The sequence below is a fragment of the Prionailurus bengalensis genome, chromosome A3 (genome assembly GCF_016509475.1).
Source record: "Prionailurus bengalensis isolate Pbe53 chromosome A3, Fcat_Pben_1.1_paternal_pri, whole genome shotgun sequence".
Classification (NCBI taxonomy): Eukaryota; Metazoa; Chordata; class Mammalia; order Carnivora; family Felidae; genus Prionailurus; species Prionailurus bengalensis.
In genome coordinates this window covers 1,313,665-1,337,229 of record NC_057354.1, presented here as the reverse complement: position 1 = coordinate 1,337,229, position 23,565 = coordinate 1,313,665, and the positions used below count along the sequence as shown (strand labels likewise).

General features: G+C 61.9%; 2 protein-coding genes across 4 annotated transcripts in view; one reads left to right on the top strand and one right to left on the bottom strand.

The window, feature by feature from the left end:
* The first annotated feature begins 1,139 nt into the window (after positions 1 to 1,139).
* On the top strand, positions 1,140 to 18,773 carry COL9A3 (collagen type IX alpha 3 chain). Its single transcript, XM_043553493.1, has 32 exons — positions 1,140 to 1,271; positions 1,825 to 1,893; positions 2,996 to 3,031; positions 3,631 to 3,702; positions 4,290 to 4,343; positions 5,024 to 5,059; positions 5,352 to 5,375; positions 5,575 to 5,628; positions 5,982 to 6,035; positions 6,366 to 6,407; positions 7,524 to 7,580; positions 7,969 to 8,022; positions 8,669 to 8,722; positions 9,009 to 9,062; positions 9,299 to 9,352; positions 9,714 to 9,767; positions 10,393 to 10,446; positions 11,179 to 11,232; positions 11,318 to 11,371; positions 11,535 to 11,579; positions 11,696 to 11,749; positions 11,843 to 11,896; positions 12,359 to 12,412; positions 12,523 to 12,594; positions 13,535 to 13,570; positions 14,020 to 14,064; positions 15,156 to 15,188; positions 15,333 to 15,479; positions 15,614 to 15,668; positions 16,103 to 16,285; positions 17,229 to 17,306; positions 18,006 to 18,773. The coding sequence occupies exons 1-32, from the start codon at positions 1,200 to 1,202 to the stop codon at positions 18,194 to 18,196; spliced, it is 2,049 nt and encodes a 682-aa protein (XP_043409428.1). The 5' UTR covers positions 1,140 to 1,199; the 3' UTR covers positions 18,197 to 18,773.
* Positions 18,771 to 23,565, bottom strand: part of TCFL5 (transcription factor like 5) — a 16,022-nt gene continuing 11,227 nt past the window's right edge. For 2 of the 3 annotated variants that reach the window (XM_043553498.1, XM_043553499.1), the window contains exon 6: positions 18,771 to 19,541. In XM_043553498.1, the coding sequence (XP_043409433.1) occupies positions 19,419 to 19,541 (123 nt within the window). In that variant the 3' untranslated portion in view covers positions 18,771 to 19,418. Of the gene's footprint in view, positions 19,542 to 20,803; positions 21,901 to 23,565 lie in introns of those variants that run through there. The other variant, XM_043553500.1, reaches the window with a different exon arrangement.

Sequence of the window (23,565 nt, the reverse complement as noted above, 5' to 3'; positions counted from 1 at the left end):
TTGCACTAGATGCTAACTAATTTGGATGTAAATTAAAAAAATAAAATAAAATAAAATAAAAAGAAGGAAAGGGAACGGGAGGAGAAGGGAGGGGAGAGGAGGGAAGAGGAGGGAAGGGAAAAAGAAAAGAGAACGAGAAGCCGAGCTCATACAGCACACCCTAAATCCTAAAGCAGCATGTCCTAGGGGATTCTAAACATTCAGACACCTGGGGGGGCGGGGGGGGGGGTGAGATCCTGCAAATGCAATGGGCCTGTAGGTGACCTGGAGTTTTGAGAGTCCCCTGGGGTGGCCATGGAGGCCCCTGGCCCCAGGTGCTGCCCCCTACCTTGCTGTTCCTGTGCCTTCCCAGGGGGAAGCAGAGTTTGCCTAAATCTGGCGAGCCCTGAGCTGCCCAAATCTTGTGAAAAACAGGAACAGCCAACACCAGCCTCAGGGGCCCGTCCACCACTCGTGCTCAGGCCCAGGCTCATGGTGGGGCTTTCTTCTCGGCCGAGGCCGCCACTTTGCCCTCTCCTGGGGTGCGGAGCGCTGGGTAAGAGTCTGCCCTTTCTTTGCCAGTGATGGGCAACATGGATGGGCCACTCAGGATTGCTAAAGTTTGGGGTGAGGCCCCTGGGCATGGGCGATGTCCCCGGCCGAGCAGGCATGGCCCTAGACTTCTGCCCATGGCAGGACACGGCGCGGGAGCCAGAGGCGTGGCTTGGTCTGGCCCCTGGCACAGGGATGCTCGCCCTCGCTGGGGGTCTCGCTGGGCCTTGGGCAGCCTCGGTCGCCCTCAGGATCCCGAGGAGGTCGCCCTGTGCCGGGGCTGGGGCTGGGGCTGGGGCTGCCCCTTCTCGGAAGGAGCCCTTCAATGCGGGACTGTTCCCTCTCTACGCCCTGCTCCGGGCTCAAGTGGTGAAAAGAACTTCTTTCTTTTTTGCTAAAAGGTATATGTGTGTAACTCATCGGTCTCGGGGATAATTTTAACTCCAAGGCTGGCCAAAAAATGCCACTGGGTCTCTTTTCTTCCCCCTGGCCGGCTCGGCGGGGAGGCGTGGGGCGGCGCGGAAGCCCCAGGTGGGCCCTGCTGAATGGGGGGCTTGTGCTCAGCCGGCGGGGCGGGAACTGGCGTCCAGCCCGCCGCCCGCCCCGCCCGCCATCCGCCCCGAGCCCAGGCCGCCGGCGCTGCCGCTGCTCAGAGCGCGAGTGCAGCCATGGCCGGAGCCCCCACCCTGGCCCTGCTCCTGCTCGGGCAGCTCCTGGCCGCGACCGTGACCGAGGCGCAGGTGAGCGCGGGGCCGGAGAGTGGCGGCCAGGGTGGGAGTCCGGGGGCTCTGAGACGGGGCGTCGAGCAGCACAGCCGGGGGACGAACCTGCCCCCTCCCCGGCCACCCTGGGCCAGTGAGTGAGCCCGGAACCCGGGACGCTTGGGGACCGCCTGCGCAGCCTCGAGGCCCATCGCCCACCTCGCCGTGGAGCACAGAGACTGTTCGCCCCACGGGGCCCTCGTGGATGGCGCGACCCTTCGTGGATGAGCCCAGGAGTCGCCCTGTCCTCGCCCGGCCTGGTCGGCTGCTGCTGCCACCAGACGGGCACAATGTCGCCTTTGTTCCCCGAGGCTCCCTGCGGTGCAGCCCCTCCTGGAGGATCCAGGCAGCAGACGCTGCCAGCCCCGGGCTTTGGGGGATCTCTGAGGCAGGCCTGGGCAGGGTGGGGGGGGGGGCCCGGGGCCAGGCCCCCGGTGCCGCTCCCGACCCAGGAACAGGGGACGCTCTGTTGGGCAGACCCGCGGGAGAGGGTGGGAGGGATCAACTCCATGATGACACTTCTCCGTTTCAGAAAGTGGGACCCCAAGGCCCCCCGGGCCCCCAAGGGCCACCTGGGAAACCGGGCAAGGACGGCATTGATGTGAGTTTGTGGGTGGGGAGGGCTCCGTGGGGTTCTAGTCTGGCTGCAACCTCCCTGAGCCTCTAGACCTGATGGAGACAAAACTAAGTCCCACTCGTCGGGGCTGGGGCGAAGCGGGGTGTGGGGTGTGAAGAGGGACAAAGACGGTCCTTGTTCCTGTTCAGGGTTCAGCCCCCAGGGATCCCGTCCCCAGAGCAGGTGGGGGGTGCACGGTAGTCTTTGGCCTGGGAATGTGGGCACTGATGTGCGTGTCTCCGGGTCCCCGAGGGGCCCTTGCTCCTGTATCCTGAGGCCCTGGGGGTGGAGGTGCAGGGCTGTCCCCTGAGGGTCTCGGGCTGGAGCCAGCTTTGGGGGGGCTCTGGAGCTGGCTCCGCCCCAGAGATGCTGTCTCCAGGGGTGCCCCAGGTCAAGTGTGGCCCAATCCAAGCAGCTGAAATCCCGCGGCCAGCCTCCCCCAGGACCATCTTGGGTGAACCCCCCCCCCCATCCAGCCACTTCCATGTAAAGCAGAGACCTGCTCCAGGACCTCCTCACCCGCGAGAGCCCCCCTTGACCAGTCCTCAGTCTCTCTCTGAGCCCCCAAGGCCCTAGATGGCCCTGAGTCTCATATCCACACCAACCCTGGTTGATCTCAACCCGCAGGGTGCTCGGCGACAGCCCCGCAGGGTGGGGGCGGGGCGGGTCATGGTGGCCACATTGGGCCCTGGACCCAGGGCCCCCACACCCCTCCCGCTGGGGCTGGGCGCCCGGCCCCCCAGTAGCCCCAGGCTGACGGGAGTCATGCCGTTCCTTCTGGGGAGGGTTCCACTTAAAAGCCTGGAAGCCTCAGGCCAAGGGTCTCGGGCCTAGTGGTCACGGGGGTGGCGTTCCCCCTGGGCCTCTGCAAGTCTGAGGGGCTGTGGCCCACCTTCCGAGGCTTCTCAGTCTGGTGGAGGGGTGGGGGGGTGTGTCCCTGTGCCTGGCCCCAGAGAGGAGGGGGCCCCTTAGATGTGGATGAGGTTGCCTGTGGGGGGGGTCCCGTGTCGCCTCTTGGGTCTCTGCTCCCCTGGGCCGGGGTCTTCAGGGGACGCTTGGTCACATGTGGGTGTCTTCCCCTCTACAGGGAGAAGTTGGGCCTCCGGGTCTGCCAGGGTCCCCGGTGAGTGTCCAGCTACGGCGAGGGGAGGGGTGGACCTAGAACCGAGGGGTCAGGACGCCCCCTTCCCACCACACTGGGCCCTGGGTTGCCCGCCAGGCAGGAGCCCTCAGAGGCGGGAAGGGGGCGGGAGGCGAGCGTGTGGGATTCAGCGTGTCCCTGGGTGGCGGCTGGCTTTGAGACGGTCTTTGGGCCGGTGCCAGCCAGGCCAGGTTGCTACCGCCGGCGAGGGGCCCTGGGCTTTCACAGAGCTGTTCAGGCCCAGGAATTGAGGGTTCTAAGGCACACCGGGGGTCCCCCAGAGGGACGCACAGGCCCTTAGCCCGGGCGGCTGACGAAGCATCCAGGTGAACTTCCTACAGAGGTGACTAAGCAGGGGGAGGTGGCTGGAGAGGGCGGCCAGCTGGGGCCAGTGAGGGTGGGCGCCGGGCCCAGCTGGTGGGGGTCTGCAGGGAAGCCGGCAGCTGGGCCTCCGGTGGAGAAGAGCCAATCTCTAATTGCTGGGCGGTGCCGCAGCTGGAAAACACAAGCCTTATTGGTGAAGGCCAAGGCTCTGGGCTGGACCTGCCCTCACGCCTCTGCCCTCCCCCTCCTCCCTCCAGGGACCAAAAGGGGCCCCAGGGAAGCCAGGGAAACCAGGGGAGGCTGGGCTCCCAGGACTGCCCGGTGTGGACGTGAGTGTGCCCGCCCCTTCCTCCCCCTCCCCCCTTCCCCTCCGGAGAGCCCCCTCTCGTGAGCCCCCTCCCTTCTCCTCCCCTGAGCCGGGACCAGAGGGGTTGTATCCCAGGAGTCAAGTTTAATTGCAGTTCTCCCGCTGGGGCTGGGCCTGCCCTGGGCCTGCTCGGTCCCAAGAGTCTCCGGATGTCCCCCAGGGGGGTCCCTTGGCCTGCATCCCAGACCCCTCAGCCCAGGCAGAGGACGCAGCCAGCTCGCGGCAGGGGTGAAAATGCTCCTAGCTCTCGTTTCTCTGGCTACCTGGGCCCCTCTGAGCCCCAGGCTGGCTGCGTTTGTCCTCGGGGCTCAAGGCCTTGGCCCCAGGACCCTGGGGGCCGCGGCAGGGCTCTGAGAAGGGACTTCTCCCACCTGCTGGGCTTATCAGCTCCTCACCTCCCCCAGAGGCTCTGGGAGAGGAAGGGGCCGCATGCAAGGTTCTTCCCGGTGTCCGGACCCATTTTAGTTAGGAGAGTGCCCTCTGGGGGGGAGGCGGACCGTCCTCCCAGCGTGACCCCTCGAGCCCCCCCTCCCCTGCCTCTCTCCCCAGGGTCTGACAGGACAGGACGGACCACCGGGCCCCAAGGGCGCACCTGGAGAACGGGTCAGTGCCTGCCCCAAGTTGAATGGGTTCCACTCGGGAGTGAGGTCCCCACCCCACCCCCAGTGCTGAGCACTGTCCACAAGGCTGGTGGCCCTGAGGGCAGCTGGGACGTCCCACCGCGTGTGCGGTGAGGTGGAGGCCACAGAAGGGCAGGTGGGCTCAGGGGGACGACACACGGGCCCCTGCTCGCGGCCGTCCTAGCGTTCAGACCCGGCGGGGGCCAGGGTGGCTGGCTCCGGGCTTTCTGTAGGGAGTCTCTTGTCGGGGGCCCCCCGGGCCGGTCCTGCGTCTTCGGGGTACAGGGGAGCGGCAGAAAGGGCAGGGGCCAAAGCTCTCGTGACCTTTGGGGGGGCTACCTGGAAGGCTTCTTGGAGAGATGGGCACAGGGCCCTTCTGTGTGGCTCGGGTCAGCCCTAGCGCTGGGCCTTCCTGGGGGCGTGTCCTGCCTGCTCTGGGCTGCTTCCTGCGTTCGTTTCCAACAGTCTGGATGGATTTTCCTCAGCGGGATTATTGGCAAAGACCTGTCCCGGCTGCTGGGCCTCAGAGGTCCCCCCCGGGGCCTCGATCTTCTGTAAAACGGAGAGCTCCCACTTCACAGGGGGGGGCGGGTGGGACAGGTTGGCTCACAGAGTCCTGGGCGCCTGGGCTCAGCTCACTCCTGACCCTCTTTCCTTCTGCAGGGAAGTCTGGGCCCCCCGGGGCCCCCCGGGCTGGGGGTGAGTGTCATTTCCCCCTCGCGTGGGACTTTGAGGAGCTGGAGGGTCCGACCGGGGTGGGGTGCCCTCGGGAGCCCTGAGAGGCAGCGTCCAGCCCTCTTGCCTGCTGTCCCCCCGGGGCCGAGCCAGCCAGGGCCGGGGTCCTGGGACACCATCTGGGCTGTGTCCTCTCTCCCCCAGGGAGGGCCCCCTGCACCAGGAGTCTGGGGGTCCCCCTTGTACAGCCCGCCTGTCTCAGGGGAGGGGGGGGGGCTGTCCCCAGCGCCTTCTGACCCTGTGCTTGTCACTGCAGGGCAAAGGCCTCCCCGGACCCCCGGTGAGTACTGACCACCCTCGCGGCCCCACCCAAGCACGCCCACCACACTCCGGGCCAGGCGGGCTGCCAGGTCCCAAACCGGGGCTGGGCCCAGCCGCCCCCCACCGGACCTTCTGTCCCTCCAGAGGGGGCAGACCAGCCCTGTGTGGGTCTGTGGGTGCAGACCCCTGTTTCTCACGTCCTTCCCCCCCCCCCCCAGGGAGAGGCAGGAGTGAGCGGCATCCCTGGTGGAGCTGGCCTCCGGGGCCCCCCGGTGAGTGGCTGGCCCTGACCGTCCCCCCTGCTCAGAGCAAGGGCCCTGCCCGCCGGGACACCCCCAATTCAACCCCCAGGGCTTCCTCCCACCTCTGCTCCTTCCCTTCCCTTCCCTCCCTCTTCCCCTCACCCCTTCTACCCTCCTCCTCCTCTCCCCCATTTCCTTTCTCATGGCCCTTGATGGAAACCCCAAGTGACATTCAGGGACAAGGACAGGCTAGGCCTTGAGATGTGCTGTGTGCACATGCACAGGCCAGGCTCGGGGAGGCGGGCAGGTGGCAACGTCCCCGTGAGGGCACAGGGAGGGAGACCGCTGGACACCCTCACCTAACGTCATAACCCACCCCCCAGGGACCTTCTGGACTACCGGGCCTCCCTGGCCCCCCGGGACCTCCTGGACCCCCTGTAAGTACCAGGCAGGGGACCCCAGGGCTTCGCTGGGGTAGTGCCAGGCAGCGATGACGTGGCTCTCCTGTCCCCGGGGCCCCCAGCCGCACCCACGTGGACTCCCATCCCCTTTTCAGACACGGGCGGAGTCCGGGGCCAAAGTGGCAGCCGGGTCAGCTGACCTGGGGACAGGCAGGGCTCAGGCCCAGTGGCTCAGGACAGGTGGTTTCTGTCCTTGTTAATGCCCAGCACTGGCCACGTGAGGGATGAAGGGACTGAGTCCGGAGTGGTGGGTGACAGGGAGGGCGGGGGACGGCAGCGTCCAAGTCAGCTGTCTTTGTGTCCCAGGGTCACCCAGGGGTCCTCCCTGAAGGCGCCACTGACCTGCAGGTAGGCACTTGCAGCCATCTGTGAAGGTTGCCCGTCTTGGGGGGAGGGGGCACGAGCCCAGCCCACCGCCTCGGGGACCCCGTGGCTCGTTCTCTACCCCCCGGGTCCGCGTGGGTGGCACCAGCTCTGGGCGTGGCCTCGCCACGCCAACTCTGCCCACTGGCTATGAGCCGCTCCCTCCCGCGCTCCTGCCCCCGGGTCCCCTCACCCCCACCCCCACCCCCTGCTCACAGGAGTGTGAATGTGAATTGAAGTGAAACAGAATCCAGTTGTAGCCTGGCACAGCCGGGTGCTGACCGTTCAGCCACACTCGGCGGATGTCGGCTACAACGGGTGGCACAGAGGGTTTCCCCAGCAGAGAAGGCTCTGGACTAGCGTCTGGGACTCACTCTTATCTGTGAGCTTTGTCGCTCCCGTGAAAACGAAGACCGCGTCTGGGGTGGCCCCAGGTCCTTCTCCGCTGTGTGTGCGGAGGGGTTGGCGTCCGGTGCTCCTGAAGGATGTGACCTGCCCGCTGCCGGCGCCCTTGGCTCCACCCCTGTGTCCGGAGTGTTTGACCAGGGCATGTCCCAGAGGGAGGGTTTAGGGACCTTCCAGAACCTTCCAGAACCTTCCAGAATCGGGAGAATGGCTGGGCCCCTGGCGATGGGCCAGGCAGGGGCAGAGATGAGCTGCGGAATGATCTAGGAAACCCAGCGCCATCCCTTGGGGTTACGGTGCCCTGGGCGCGGAGTGCCCCATCCGTGTCTGCAGGACACCTGTCCGTTCCTAGAGCACATTTGTGCGCTGACAGGAGCCCCGGCCCGAGGTTTGCTGCGGGAACACGGGACGAGGGCCCCTTTGTGAAGCCGCTGCGCTGAGTACGGAGAAAGGGGAGCTTGGCTCCCAGCGCGAGCCCGCGAGGGGCCAGGCAGCCGCCATCCTGCTCCGGGCAGTGCCTTTCTGCACCCCCCACCCCACCCCGGGCGGCCACACTGAGCGAGGGCCCGTCCGGGCTCCCCGGGAGGCCCTGGTGTGGCCTGAGGTCCCTTCACTCGTCTGGAATGGCCCGTCTCAGGGCCCCTGGGTGTTGACCTGAGAGGCAGGTCCCGCTCTGACCACTCTGCTTTCCAACAGTGCCCGGCCATCTGCCCCCCAGGCCCTCCCGGGCCCCCAGGAATGCCAGGGTTCAAGGTGAGCGGCGGCCACAGGGTGACTCAGACCCGAGCCTCAGGATCCGGAGGGGACTCGGGGGGGAGGTGGGCTTCCACAAAGCCCGCCCTGGTGGTTCCAGGAAGAAGGGAGAGCTGGCCTCCGACCCAGCCTGGGGGCCTTGCTCTGTCCCCACCCCCCTGTTCAGCACTGTTAACGGGCTGGGCACCGGCGTGGCCACCGGGACCGGGCGGCATGGCGACAGCTGCAGCCAGGGAAGCTGGCGTCAGGCCACCAACTCCCTTCCCTGGCCCGGCCTTGCCCCCTCTTGACCAGACCTCCGTTTCCCCACCTGATCTGGCGGCCACGCAGGCCTCTGTTCAGGGCTGCTGGGGGTGGGCTGTGACTCCTCGCCCCCACTGGCTTTCAGGGGCCCACCGGCTACAAAGGGGAGCAAGGAGAGGTCGGCAAGGATGGCGAGAAGGTGAATGTGGGCCGCGGCAGGGCCGTCGGCCTGGGTGGGGGTGGGAGGGAGGGAGGGGCGCCTGGTGGGGTGGGGGCCAGGGCCTCGCTGGCGGTGGGTCAGGGAGGGGGTGCCGGCCGCCTCTGGGGCATGCTATGCACGCCTCCTCTGTGGGGCCTGGCCAGTCGGAGCCAAGTGATTTGGGGCAGGGTCCCTGGACGAACCCGCCACCTGCCTGGTCTCACGTGGAAGTTCCCTGAGCTCAGGCGGGCCCCGCTGGTGGCTGGAGAGGTCTCCTGGAGGCCCCTGCCACCCCACCCCCACCCCGTGGCCCCTAGCCGCGGAAGATTTTGGTTTGCCCTTACCCACAGGCACCAGTTGAGGCTGGGTACATGTCCGGCACGGTGAGGTCGCTGCTCGGGCAGTAGACGCGCCCACGCCAGCCAGGCAGAGGCGTCTGGGAAAGGCTGGGGGCCTTGCAGGAGCAGAAGCCACAGGGACCTTGCCCTCCAGAGGAAGGCCAGAACCCCCCTAACCTCAGAGGCTCAGCTGTGAACGGGGCCACGGCCCCTGCTGCACGGGCTCATCTGGGGGCACTAGTGGGTTTGGATAGGTGCTGGGAGGGCTCAGGCCTGACCCAGCTCACGGCACCTCATCTCCATTGCAGGGTGATCCTGGCCCCCCCGGGCCCGCTGGTATCCCAGGCACCGTAGGGCTGCAGGTGAGCAGGGGAAGGGGCCAGACGTGGGTGGGGATGTGGGGCCAGAGCCTCTCGACTGCTTAGGGCTGCAGGGGACGGTCCACCGACACCTGTAAGAGGGACCGGGCCACGGTCCTGCCTCTGCCAGGCTGCAGATCCTAGGAATTGTGGCCCTGCCCCTCCAGGACCTGGCCCGAGGTCAGGTGCTTCTAGGGAAGACCCTAGGGCCCTCTGTGGCTCCCGGGGGGCGTACAGTCCTGGGGGTGCTGCTGGCCCAGGCCCTGCCTTTCCAGCTTTCCTCTTACAGGGGCCTCGAGGACTTCGAGGTCTGCCGGGGCCGGCCGGGCCCCCCGGGGATCGGGTAAGTCAGCCCCGCCTCAGGTGGAGAGGGGCCCTAGGCAAGCGGAGTGGAGGCCTTGGAAAAGGGGGGTGGGGGGTGGTTTGGGACCCCTGGGCGGCTGACCAGGGAGGGGCCCGCTGGGGGTGTCTGTTGGGGGTGCTGGAGGCAGGGTCTCTCTGGCTGGAGCCACGTCCTCCAAGGGATGCTGGCCAGGCTCCAGATGAGAGGCCCCAGATGGCCCCCCGCCTCCTTTACAGGGTCCCATCGGATTCCGAGGGCCGCTGGGGATCCCAGGAGCCCCTGGGAAAGTGGTATGTGTGTGTCTGGGGGTGGAGGGTGGCCCCCCGCAGGCCTGGGCTCTCTGTACCCTTCCTCTTCCTCACTCAGACGCCTCCCTCAGTCCCCTGGGCTGCGCCGGGCTGGCCCTTCCGGGAGCGGAGTCCTCTTGTGGGCACGCACCCCTGGGCACACCTGGGGGCAGGAGTGGGTACACCTGGGGGGGGGTTGAGTTTACGGCGGGGGCCTGTTCTCGCTGGGACTTTGGTATTCTTCCCTCTGGACGTGTGTGAGGTGTGGTCAACGTCCCTCTGGCCCCTGTGACCCTCCATCCAGCCCTCCCACCTTCTGCAGTTAACTTTTTGTTTCCATACCTCCCCCCCCCCGTCATTTTAGGGTGACAGAGGTGAGAGGGGCCCAGACGGATTCCGTGGCCCCAAGGGTGACCTTGTAAGTAAAGTGACCTTGATTCTCTGGGTCCTTCCTCCAGATATGCCGACCTCTGGGGAGGGAGGGTGGGGTGGCCCCTGGCCAGCAGCTGGGTCACCGGCAGTTCTGGTGGCTCTGACGAGCTCGTGCCGGGAGCAGGGGGGCGGAGGCTGTAGGACCAGACTCCTGGGGGCGCATTCCGGCCGCTACACTCATCCCGCCAGAGGCCCTGGGCCCTGCGCCAACGTTGCCCAACTGTGAAATGGAATAACAGAGAAAATGACTCTCAGGTTGAGCGAGTGACCGTGAGTAAAGCTGAGAGATGATCGAGCAATGAGGGGACAGCCCCAAGCTGGCGTCTGCCTGCAGACGCCTTCAACCTCGTCGTCCCCCAGGCTGAGTCCCGTGGCCAGAGGCCCAGGAGGCGGCCGCGTGATGCTGAGACAGGTCCCGAGTCCACAAGCCCTTCCCCCCATGGTTGGGCATCCCCCAGCCCTGAGCACAGCCCCTGGTGCCCGGGAGTCATGGGCACGGGGCGCGTGCAGGGCTCCTGGCCTGAGCCTGCCTGGGGACCAGGGACACAGTCTGGGGGGGGAGCATTCCTCTTCCTCAAGGTCCCAAATGCAGTGGCTTATGTGTCTTTTAGGGCAGACCTGGTCCCAAAGGAGCCCCTGGAGTGGCCGGGCCGGGCGGAGAGCCGGTGAGTGCCCGCGGCTGCCGCGGTGTCGGACAACGGCCGGTGTCCCTGGTGTCCCTGCACAGAGCAGGCCCCTGCTGGCCCTGCTGGCCTCCCATCTTCTGCAAGTGTCTCCCCCCGGGAGAACCCTTCTCCTTCAGCCGCCCGGGGCTGTCCGCGGCCGGCGTGTGGCCCTCACTTGGCCGAACGCTGCTGTCGCCGTCCGGAGCCTCCTAGCAGTGGCTGAGCAGGGCACGGGGCCACGTGTTCCGGGCGGCCCCGACCGGGCGGAGGAGGCAGAGCGTCTGCCGCAGGGGACAGAAGCGTGGGCTGGGTGGACCGGTGGGCACAGGCGTGGGGCATTCTGAGGGTCCTGGGGCACCTGCACCGCCCGGTCCCCTGCTCAGCCCCTCCCAGCCCCAACCCACGGGGACGAGGACGGGCCCCTGGGGGCCTCCTCTGAAAGCTTGCCCTCCTGCTGGTTTCCCAACACTGGGCTGTGCTCTCTGTTCCCACGTCGGTCCAGAGTGTGGGATCGGGAAGGCCCACATCCCAGCCCCCAAGCCTCTGTCTTCTCATCTGCAAAACGGGCCGCAACGGAACTTGGCTGTGGGCGTGGTGAAAACCCCGGGCAGACGCGGAGGGCGGCGTTCTCCGCACACCCCCTGCGGGGACTGACACACCGGCCTGGGGAGGGAGGGTGGGGTGACAGGAGACGCGCTGCGCCCCAGGCCTCACACCACCCCCCATCCCCAGGGTATGCCGGGCAAGGACGGGCGGGACGGCGTGCCCGGACTCGATGGCGAGAAGGTTGGTATCTGGCCTACAGGGGAGAAGGGGTCTGCGGGGGTTGGGCCTCCCGGGCCTCAGCACCCTGTCCCCCGACCTCCCGCAGGGAGAGGCCGGTCGCAACGGTGCCCCAGGAGAGAAGGGTCCCAATGGGCTGCCGGTGAGCGTGTGGGCTTCCCTCGGTGGTGCCGGGGCTACGCCGGTGGGGCCTCGGGGACCGGGGTCTTCTCCTGCGCGTCCCCGAGCGGGAGTTTGTGCAGGGGGAGCCCCGCTTTGGGGGTGCTCTGCCACGGGCTCACAGCCCGGACCTCTGACGTGCGCAGGGCCTCCCCGGACGAGCAGGGTCCAAGGGCGAGAAGGGAGAACTGGTAGGTGGCTTCTCCGTCTTGCTGGGGGTGGGGGTGGGGGTGGGGGTGGGGGTGGGGGTGGTGCCCGGGCCCCGGAGGGAGGGACGAGCGCACACTCGGGGCTCTCTCTCGTGCAGGGCCGAGCCGGGGAGCTGGGTGAGGCCGGACCCTCGGGCGAGCCTGGCATCCCGGTAAGTGTCCCCCCTCCCCCTCCCCCTCCCCCTCCCCGCCCTAAGTCCACGGACCCTGCTGACCCCTGTCCCCCTCCCCCCGACCTCGTGCAGGGAGACGTTGGCGTGCCTGGGGAGCGCGGTGAGGCTGGCCACAGGGGCTCGGCGGTGAGTGAGGCCGGTGTAGCCTGGCAAGGGGGGGGAAGGGCAGGGAGGCACCGCCCTGTCGCCGTGCGGGCTGGGGAGGCATCTGGGACACGTCAGTGAGCTGAGCCCACGAAAGCCAAAAGACACCGAGGGCCAGGCCCAGCCGTCCCATCCTTGCCGAGGGAGGAAGTCACAGCGCCCGCCGCAGGCTCCGTGAGGTGCAGTGGGGGCTTCCCACCCCTCACGTCCGAGTAGGTGGATAGATGGGATCGTGGGGACACTGGCCACAGGGCCCCGGGCAGCCCTGGGTGTGGGTGCCTGGCTCCCAAGGCTGACGGGCGTGTGGGGTCTGAGGGCACGCCTCACCCCCACAACACCCGGCCGCCCCCCATCTCTGTCCCCGGCGAGCGGGCCAGCTCCCGTGTCTGCCCGGCGTCCCTGGGGGCAGGCGAGCTGGATCCCCACCTTCCTTTTGTCTTTCAGGGGGCTCTGGGCCCGCAAGGCCCTCCTGGAGCCCCTGGCGTCCGAGGCTTCCAGGTGGGTGAGATCTGGGGCGGGGTTTACGCCCAGGGGGGCCAGCTGAGCAGGGGGAGGGGTCCCCGCTGGGCTCCTTTGTGGCTGCTGACGAGCTGGGTCCTTGTCTGCAGGGCCGGAAGGGCGACACAGGAGACCCCGGCCTGCCGGGCCCCCAGGGCCTCCGAGGTGTCACGGGTGACCGGGTAAGTGGCTGTCCCGGCAGGGGGTGCCCTACCCCACCCCACCCTTGCTCACAGTCCCCGGGACCCACAGGGGAGGACCACATGCTGCCGGTGGCCGGCAGGCCGGTGCTCCTGGCTCCGTGGGGGCCCGTCGGGTTTCAGCTGAGGGTCGGACAAAGGGTTATGTTGCTTTAAGACAAGTGTGAAAACCCCGACTGTTGTTAACCGTGACTGCTTCTAACTTTCCCAGCGGTCTTGTGACGGGTTCAGTGTGGGTCCCTGTGGTCCCGGGACGGTCGGGCCAGAGCGCCCAGGCGCCCGGCGGGGCAGGACCAGGCCCCACTTGGACGTGCGCCCCAGGCCCTGCCAAGGCCGCGCTTGCCTCTGCCATCACCCCTGCAGATGGGAAGGCCCAGGAGCTGCCGTCCAGACCTCGCTTCATTCCGGGGAGGCGGGCAGGGCAGGGCGGGGGCCACGGAAACCACTGGCCTTCTCGAGAAAGCGGCCCTCCGTTAGCCTCCAGGCCAGGGCCTCTGCGAGGGTGGGGGAGGGGGCCCGGGGGCTGTGCTCACACAGGGTCCTCGCCTTCCCCCCCCACCTTGCCCACCCGGCCTCCTCCATCCCCTCCCAGGGCAGCTCTGGCTCCTGCTGCTGTTTGAGCAGACGGACAATTGTTACTTTAATGTTCTCTGTTCTCGGGGCGACCCCAGCCTGCACCTCCCCAGACACGTCCGGTCCCACTCGGGATGCCACCCGAGGGTTACAGGTGCCAGCTGCCCGCACGGTCACTGGTGGTACAAGCAACACCCAACCCAAAGAGGCCCATTAAACACCCACGGCACCCCGCGTGCTGCGATGCTCTGGCGTCCCTAAGACACTTGGGGGACGCGCCCGGGGCCCCTGTGCTCCACCCCCCCGGGGGCCCTGGGCTTCCTCTAAGGCCGAGCCTTCTCTCTGCCAGGGCCCCGGAGGAGCCGCAGGCCCGAAGGGAGACCAGGTGAGTGGGTGCCCGCTGGTCCCATCGATGCAGGCTGGAGCTCCTCTCTCCCTCCCGCTGTCTTCATGACTGGCTTCTCCTTGCTCCCTCTAAGTGGAGGTGACCGCCCTGGACACCCAGCCCAACTCCCCGGCTCGGCTCCTGGGACCCCCGGGGGAGGGGTGTTCCTGCGGACCTTCTGGGAATGTGAGCTCGTCAAGGGCGGCATCTGGGCTCCAGGCCTGTTTGTAGGTCAAAAATTTGTCCTCTCTGGAAAGGCTAGGGTGCTGGGCCTGTGACCTCCAGGTGGCCCCAGGTCCTCTTTATATTGGTTGAGGATTCTGCTTGGCAAGAAAGCCTCGTGTCAGGTCAATAAGGGACGTCAGCCTGCGTCCCCCTCGTCCGGGGTCTCGCAAACCAGCTCCCGAGGCTTGAGAACGTGGTTTAACGTTGGGGCGTGTCGTTCCCAGGGCATTGCAGGTTCTGACGGCCTTCCTGGGGACAAAGGAGAGCTGGTGAGTGTGACCGAGTCTGCCTCACTTGTGTTAACAGCTGAGTGTGAACTAGCCACGTCCGGGGGAGGCCAGTCTCTGCTGGTCCTGGGAGTGGGGGAAGCCGCGTGGAGGCCAGGGGCTGGGCCCATGTGTCCCTGTGGGTCCTGTGGGCTCCTGTCCACGTGATACTGCCTGCAGTCACGTCACCGGTGACTTTCGGCGGGAACTGGGGCACGGTTCAGATAAAACTCAAGAAAACTCTGCCTCCACAGAGCTAAAAATCAAGTTATGTTTAGAGTAAAATCCTTGACTGAGCTCATGGACAGGTGGACCTTTTCCTGGAGGCTGGGGCACGACGGTCGTGGGGTTTCGGGGGAAGGGTCTTTGCCACGTGGCCAGGGTTTCAGTTCAGTGACTAAGGCTGTCGAGGTGTCTGGGGGAGATGGCGACGACCCGGCCCCGGGGACCCTCGTCTCTGGCACAGCCCACAGCCCTGTGACTGTAGCCAGGACGTGGTCAGGGCTCCGTGTGTGTGTGTGTGTGTGTGTGTGCGCGCGCGCACACGCTCGAGGTTTATTTTGGGGAATTCCCGGATGACCTTGACCCAGCAGGACCCTGGGAACCCGTCCCTGATAATCTGATGGGGGGTGGCAGTTCCTGCCGGCTGCGGAGCCCAGAGGCTGCCGATGGCGCCATGGCAGAATGGGTCCTGGGCCATCTGCTGTCTGGTTGGGACCACGTGCCTGTTCACAGGCAGCCAGGAAGCTTCCTGAGGAGGACACAGCTGGGGAAAGGGAACCTTAGGGACAGACTGTCAGCTTAGCGTCATTTATTATAACGATAATGACGGCCAGGAGCAAAGTCAACACGTGTGAGAAAAAGTACGAAGCAGCTACTGAAAATACCCTTTAGGAAAACTAAGTCACAAAAACATCAGTGGTCATAACACAACCCCAGCGAGATAAAAACGTACTTACGAGAGATCCTGAAGCGGTCAAGTTGTAGTTTCCCGGCTGTTCGAGGCCATCCCTGACCAGTAACGTGCTGGCCTGGTTCTCTGGAAGCAAATGCCCGCCTGCCTAGCAGCACACGCAACGGCTCCTCTCTCGCAGGGTCCCGGTGGTCCCGTCGGTCCCAAAGGAGAGGTAAGTGGCTGGCAGCCGTCCCGACAGTACAGCCCAAAGGAGACACGGGCCTACAGGTCGCGAAGCTGGCTCCGCCCGGAAGCGGGGCAAGAGGGAGGAGCGTGCGTGGCGGGGCTGCTGGGCACTGGTCCCGTTCTCCCCTAGTCCGGCAGTCGAGGGGAGCTGGGCCCGAAGGGCATCCCGGGTCCCAACGGCACCAGCGGCGTGGATGGCGTCCCAGGCCCGCCCGGCCCCGTGGGTTTCCAGGGCGTCCAAGGCGTGCCTGGCATCACTGGGAAGCCCGGAGTCCCGGTACGTGCTTCTTTCCCTGTGTTGAGGTCGGCGTCCGGGGGCGGGGGTCCCCTTCCCGAGAGTGAGGGCGGGGTGCCTCTGGAGGTGCCGGCCTGCCCCCCTGTCCGCTGACCAGCTTACGGGGTGCGTTTCAGGGGCGAGAGGCCAGCGAGCAGCACATCCGGGAGCTGTGTGGGGCGATGCTCAGCGGTGAGTGCCCTCCCACCCCCTTCCCTGCCCAGCTGCCTGGGGTCCTTGGGGGGTCCACTCTGTCCATCTGCACCGGGGGGGGGGGGGGGGGGCTCCCTCCCCTGGGATTTAATACCGGGCCAGGCGCTCTAAACGTCTGTTCAAAGAATCAGTCATGAGGGACGGGGACTATGCCCCTTCAGCCCTTCCGAACTAAGTGGCATCTTTTGGCCATTTTTAAGGAGCTCGCAAAGGGAGCGCCTCCTTCTGGGCCTTGACTCACTGCTCGGTACTCTGGCAGCACTAGAGTTTCGTGCCCTCACACCAAGTTCGGGCCACTTCCGATCTGTGAAACTTCCTTCTGGAAGGCGGGCGGCCCTGACGTTTTAGCCGCGGCATAGAACACTTCCGCTAATCCGCTTTGAATAAACGCGTGCCCCTTTGTTTTTCAAAAGAACAAATTGCACAGTTAGCAGCTCACCTGAGGAAGCCTTTAGCGCCGGGATCCGCGGGCCGGCCTGGTCCAGCCGGACCCCCAGGTCCCCCGGGGCCCCCCGGCTCCATCGGCCACCCCGGTGCGCGAGGGCCCCCTGGATATCGTGGTCCCACCGGAGAGCTGGGAGACCCTGGGCCCAGAGGTGAGTGGCCCCCACATTCCTTCTCTCTCCCACGAGCACTGCAACGTTTTTTTAATGTGATGTTTTTCTCAAATACCGTCAGAACATCTGGGGGGAAGGAAAGACAAACGTGAGAAGCACACAGAAGCCCCTTTATACACCATAGGATGTGCCTTCGTAAAAACCGACACATGTGAACGTTTCTGTGGCAAAAGGCAAAAACCGTACAGAACTCCCTTTCAAAGGTCGACGATGCACTAGATGTAATTTAGGAACCAGCTCAAGTCACAGACGCGCCCCCCATGGGCCCCGGGGCCGGCCTGTGCTGGCGGCGGGGTGCTCGGTGCCCATGATCGGAGCCTCACGTGTGTGTGAGTGGGTGGGCACTAACCTTTTCCAAAACGGCCTCGAACACTCACCCCATTTCCAAACTCTAAGCTGCGCCACCACGGCCGGCTGGCCCCGCCAGCGAGCCTCACGGCCCAAACGAGGGAGATCACGCTCATGATTCCAGTCCATTCCAACTTACTGATCCAATAATTTTGTTTCTGAAAAGTAGCCTAAGAAAAATACTTCCAAGGGAAACTTAAATCTGTAAATCCCTTCCTTCATCTGTGAAGCGTAAAGTATTCCAAAATTAGTGGTGCCATTTCCCACATCCTCACGCCGAATCACCTGAGCCCCGGAGACGGACGCGCACACCTCCTCCCCCTTCCCAGACGCCGTGCCGTCCATCCGCACCGATGGAACCCCCGAGGTTCCCTGCGGGCGGCCCGGAGGCCTGCCCCGCCCCGTGGCAGTGCCCGTGGTCCCCAAACCGAGATGCATTCAAGCGTCAACCACCTTGACTGGTTGTGATGCTTGGGCTGTTTTCCTGAGCATGTCACTTTGGGGAAAAGCCTGCAAAGTGGGCGTCAGAAGGTGGGTCACGCACCTGGGGCTCACATCCGCTGCTTTCCCACAGGGACCCAGGGAGACCGAGGAGACAAAGGCTCGGCGGGCGCGGGTCTGGACGGGCCTGACGGAGACCAGGGGCTCCAAGGTACGTGTGCCGGCCGCTGTCGGCTTTGCTTCCAACTCTGCGCGGGGCGTGCTTGGGCGACGAACGGCTTTCTAAAGGAACGAGTTCTCTCTTGGCAAACACTCTTAGAAGGTCAGGAACTGTCTGAATCACTTTGTAGAACAGTTTACTCGAGAACCCATTCAGGAGAATCTAGTGCAGGCCACCCACCATCTATTTCAGCTAAATTCTAACCGAATACCTTCACTGGCCCGTATGTATCCTGGACGTTTGAATTAACATCAACATACATGCTTTGTGGAGAGACAGGGGCCTCCCAGGAGGCTTTCCGGGCCTGGTCTCACCTGCACCCACGCCCTAGGGGCCGGGGGCCTGAGGCCTGCCGGCCCCCACACCTGGGGCTGCCCGCGAGGCAGCGGCCACTCTGCCTCCACCTGCTCTGGGGCCCGGCCACCTCCGTCCCTGCTCACCAGACAACTCCGCACACCCCCCTGGCTCACCACAGACTGAGCTCAGCTCCAGTCCGAGCCGCCACCCCTGGGACAGATCCCGGACCTCCACACACCTCTCACTGCACCTCACCTCCTCCCCGCACCCCCTCCCCTCCCCTGGGCCCTTCCGGAGTGGGGAATAAGCTCTAAGACCAAAGTGGGGGGGCAGGTGGAATGGCTGTCCATTCCCACCGTCCACACTCACCTTCCTGCTCCGACTCGTCTCCAGGACCGCAGGGCGTGCCCGGCGTGAGCAAGGACGGCCGAGACGGGGCCCAAGGCGAGCCCGGGCCTCCGGGAGATCCCGGCCTCCCTGGTGCTGTTGGTGCTCAGGGGACCCCCGGCATCTGTGACACCTCTGCCTGCCAAGGAGCCGTGATGGCAGGGGGCGGGGAAAAATCCGGTTCTAGAAGCTCCTAAAACGCAACTGAAGGAAGTGAGGGAGAAGATGAGGCTGCTGCAAGCAGGGAGCTCCGGAAGGTCCCAGAAGAGACCTCGGGCCGCGCTGTGACGTCCCCCGAGGCCCTCCCAGCCTGGCCCTCGTGTCCTCGACAGCAGTGACTGGACACTGGGTCCCTGAGAGCATCCTCCAATGCCCTGTCCTCGTGTTCTGTCTCCCATGTATTTACAGCTGAAACGTCGTACCTCAGCCCAGGCCCTACGTGACGTGGCATCTGGGGGTACAGGCCGCACACGCAGTTCTGTACGATTCCACAGATAGAAAATATTCAGCTTGTTTACACGGCATTTGTGGAAGGACGAAGACATGGTCCCGGTGAGACGATCTATGAAATCTAACGACCACAGTGTAACAAATAAAGAAGTTCACGTACGGCATCCCCACTACACATGGTCTAGTCTGATTTTCCCGCTTTTCTTGTGTACAAACTTTTACCGTCTCCAATTAACAGTATTTATTGAAGGTGACTTTGTACTGCACGAAAGTCTACTGCTATTACCTGTTGTGATAAATAAAGCCACTCATTTGAAAAACTCAGTTCCAAACACTAGAGTTTATTACACAGAAAGTAGGGACTCTCAATATGGAAATCAGGGTGTGAAGTAACCCACTGTGACGATATTTCATTTACGGACAAAAATGGCTTCAAAGGGAGTCTGGAAAATGTCCAGTGGGAAGGCTGGAAATGGACCACATCTCACAACATGGTCCTGTGTGAATGGAGTCGGTACAAGGGGAGGGAGAAACAAAAGAGTGAAATTTCCAAACTACTTCTAATTAAGAAAAATTTAACTTGTTCCAGTTGCTAAGCGGGTACATTTAAAATGCAGATAAAGTAAGTAAAAAGCAATATACCTTTTAAGACTAAGGAAATTACAAAAGATGGTAATTTTCAAAGTTATCATGTTAAGAAACATGATGGAATCAGGCAGGTAATTGAGAAGTTTCTTGTCAATTGGCAACGTCTTCATCCCCAAATGGTCTAAGAGGACACGAATGACTAGTAAGTATTTTGTTCCAGACAAACATCTTTACACAACGTGCTTTAACGTCCCCAACTGGAGGCCCATCAACTTGACCTGCGTCCCCCTAGAGTCAAACCGCCGGGGCTCCTGGGTTGCACAGACGCTTGGGGGCCCCGGGCGGCAGCCGCCACTGCCGGGAACTCGCGGTCGGTGCCGGTCACTTGACGTCCATGGCTGGGCTGCTCTGTAGGCTCTCCTGTGCGGGACGCGTCACCAAGGAGTCCGGTCTGGTCAACTTGAGCCTTCTGCCAGTCTTACCGCAAAACACACTCTCAAATTCCTGAAGTTGAGAAATGACCGTTAATGCACTGAATTTACAGACACGGAAACTATCTCCACAACACAAAAGGTTGTGTGTTGGGGGGAGCATTTGGCCGGCTCAGTCGGTGCAATGTGCACGGCTCTTGATCTCGGGGTCGTGAGTTCGAGCCCCGTGGGGGGGCGGAGAGAGTACTTACAATGAAAAAAACTTTAAAAAATTAAACAAAGAAGGTTGAAATTATGAGCTAAATTACTTCAAGATATGTAGGCGTCATCTACAAGTTCATGTCGCATCTCGTAAGGGGGTGTACAGGATAAAAAGGATTCAGACATTTTTCTCTGTTGCATTTACATGTATTTTTAACTTTCCAATAGAGTCTCATAATGCCTGGATATATTATAAAGCCTTCTTTATTTAAAAGCAGCAGCCATACTTACAGATTTTCTATCGTAGCATGATATAACACTTTACCCCTTTACGTGTCAGTGTTCAATCAGCCGCATTAAGGACATCAGTGTTTCAGAGCCATCACTACCATCCATCTCCAGAACTTTCCATCACCCCACACAGACACCGTACCCATGACCTACCCCACATACACCAGCAAGTGTTCCGGGGCAGGCCTGGGGTCAGGGGTTACCTCCGCACCCGTAAGACTAAAATCTGGCTCCCGTGGTACCGTCGGCACGGCCCCTGCTCATGCTGTCCTGCCTCCAGGAACTTTTCAAGGCCTCAGCTTTCGTGGCTGGGGCAGGCTGGCTGTCCCGAGCACAGGGTCAGCCCCAAGCTCACAAAAGGCGGCAAGTGCAGACAGCCAGATCTTTGTCAGCCTCTGGGAAACGGGATCGTGAGTCTGCACAACGCAGAAGGCAGACGTCCTATGGACAAAGTGTTCCGTCTCTTCGGGAAATAAAGAGCAAGGAGCAAACGTCCATCGAGGGATGAATGGCTAAAGATGTGGTATACATACAGTGGAGCATTACACGGCAATCACAGAGAAGGAGACCTTGCCATCTGCAACTACGTGGATGGAACTGGAGGGTATGATGCTAAGCGAAATTAGTCAGAGAAAGACAAAAATCATATGACTTCACTCATATGAGGACTTTAAGAGACAGAACAGATGAACATAAGGGAGGGAAACAAAAATAATATAGAAACAGGGAGGGGGACAAAACAGAAGAGACTCACAAATACAGAGAACAAACTGAGGGTTCCTGGAGGGGGTGTGGGAGGGGGGATGGGCTCAATGGGGAAGGGGCACTAAGGAACCTACTCCTGAAATCACTGTTGCACTACACGCTAACTAACTTGAATGTAAATTAAAAAATTTAATTAAAATGTTAGGTCTGCAACTGCTTTAAAATAAAAGAGTCCCACAAGGGAGGCAGGACAGGAGTACAGACAGGCGATCTTGGCCCTGAAGCAGAGTTACAGGAACACAGGAGCTCGGTATTCTGTTCTCTCCACGTTTGTGCACGGACACATTTCCACGAGTTTTTTAAGCATAGCATTCTTATGCCGCTGAGTCTAGGCTTAAAGGTTTTGTTACAGTAAAAAATATATAACGTGACATTTTGTTTTAACCGCTGTATGTGGTTTTATCCGGCGCACGAACTGCCTTCACAGTGTCGCGTGATCACCACCACTTTTCATCTTTCCACACGGACACTCTGTCCCCCGTCAAACATGACTCTCACCCTCCCGCAGCCCCTGCCCACCATCCCACTTTCTGTCCCTATGAATGGAACAGCTCCAGGGGCCACACGGAAGTGGACCCACGGGGCGTCTGTCCTCCTGTGACTGGTTCACGTCACTCAGAGCGGTGACGAGGCGCGCCCGTGCTGCAGCAAGGTGTCGCGCCCTCTCTGCCTACGGCTGAGTAAGCGCCCTCCGCACGCACGCTGCCAGGCACGGGGCCTGCCTCCAACGTTCTGGCCTCTGAGACCAGAGCTGCTGTGAACACTGACATACAGGCGTCCATCCGGGTCCCTGCTTTTAAGTCTCTTGGGTGCATAACCCCCAAGAGGGATTGCCGGATCGCCCGGTAATTCTAGGGCTCACTTCTCGAGACACCGTCAGACAACTTTCTACAGCAGCCGCACCATCTGACATTCCCACCAGCAGCCCCGAGTTCCAATTCTGCACCTCCTGTGAGCACCTAGTTTGTGTGTAACAGCCACACGTCACAGTGAGAAGTGGTACTTGCACGTGGTTTTGATCTGCATTTCCCTGATGGTCAGAGATGGCGAGCATCTTCTCATGTACTTGCTGGCCATTTGTTCACCTTCTTTGGAAAAAGGTGCTCGAATCCTTTGTTTTTGTATTGTGTTGCTTTTGTTGCTGGGCTGTAGTGGGTTTATATTTAGTTCACGTCCTGAAAGGGAAGAAGCACTCTGCTGAACGAGTTTAACTTCGGAACCATCTGGAATGGCTGGGGCACGCCACCTGTCCACCTTCAAAGTGGCATCTGACCAAGGCCACCTGTCATTTCTAATGACTATCCCACTCAGCCGCTACATCTGCACATATCTCTAATTTTCTTCCCGAACTTTAAAAGGTTTTAGGGTCTCAATACAATTTAAGATGAACCGTATTTTGACAGTTTCCTATATCCTGACACCCAAACCCCAAATAGAAAATATCTGCCTGTACTGAGAAGGCAGAATTTCCCTTTGGGAATAATTAAAGCCACAAAGAAGGAAACAATCATTTCCGATGTAAGAAAGCACTCCAGAGATTTCCTGACCAGTGTCCACGCTGCGAGACTAGTGCTGGGCCTCCGCCTTTGTGCCGGGCATCTGTGCGGGCAGCAGGTAAGCTGGTGTGGCCTGGATGCCCACGGGGTCCCAGCTCTCAATCACGAGGCACTGGGGTGGCTGCGATCGCCAGGCCGCCTTGTAGGCCAGAAGTTAGCGGGCAACTGCCACTCTCCCCTCTCAGTCGGCATCTACTTCAACAAAACCTAAGTGAAACGGCAGAGTTTCAAGGGAGTCTTACAGCTCATCAAGACACCTTGATGACGCCTGGCCAGAGTGTGCAAATACAAGAGAAGCCAAACACAAGAAGTGCATTTCTCAGGGCGCCCGGCTGGCTCAGCAAGGAACAGCCAGTGACTCCTGACCTTGGGGCTGTGAGTTCGAGCCCCATGTTGGGTGTAGAGATTATAGAAACAAAAATAACCTTACAAAAACAAAGCGTATTTCTTAAGAGGAAGGAGGGCGATGGTTCCGAGCACCCATCAGGAAGCTGCACCAGGAAGTCGGGAAGGGACAGTACCGGCCGCCTGTCTGGGGCAGGGACAGGCGTGCCACACAGCAGAGCAGGAGGGGAAAGTCTGAATCGCCACGAATAGTCTCAACCTAACAAACACAGAATTCACCGAATGGAGTATACACATTCCTTCCAAATAAATCCAAAACTTTTAAAAACTGACGAAGAGGTCACGATGGAAGTCTCAACAAACTTTCAAAAATGGTTTCTTTGTACAGACCATCTTCATTGATGACAACGTAATACGAAAACGTGAAAAACAGGGGCGCCTGGGTGGCTCAGTTGGTTGAGCATTTGACTCTTGGTTTTGGCTGAGGTCACGATGTCACGTTTTGTGGGTTCAAGCCCTGAGTCAGGCTCTGCGCTGGTAGCATGGAGTCTGCTTGGGATTCTCTGTCTCCTTCTCTCTCTGCACCCCCGCCCCCACTCTGCCTCTCTCAAAATAAAGAAAACTTATAAAAAATTTTAAAAAATAAAATAAAATAAAATACAAAGTAGCCAGAGACCTCTGGCTTTAAAAACAGAAAAAGTAAAAAGCCAAATGCTTTTACCTCAGTGTGACAGAAAAAAAAAAAAACCTTAAAAAAACGACAGAATAGGTAACGCTTTGAAATAATGGACATAAAAGCAAATTATGATAGAAGAAAACATGATCAGGTGCCTGGGTGGCTCAGTCGGTTGTGTCTGACTTTGGCTCAGGTCATGATCTTGGGGTTCGTGACTTAGGGTCCCGAACTGGGTGAGCCCCGCTTCTCTCTTGCTCACTTGC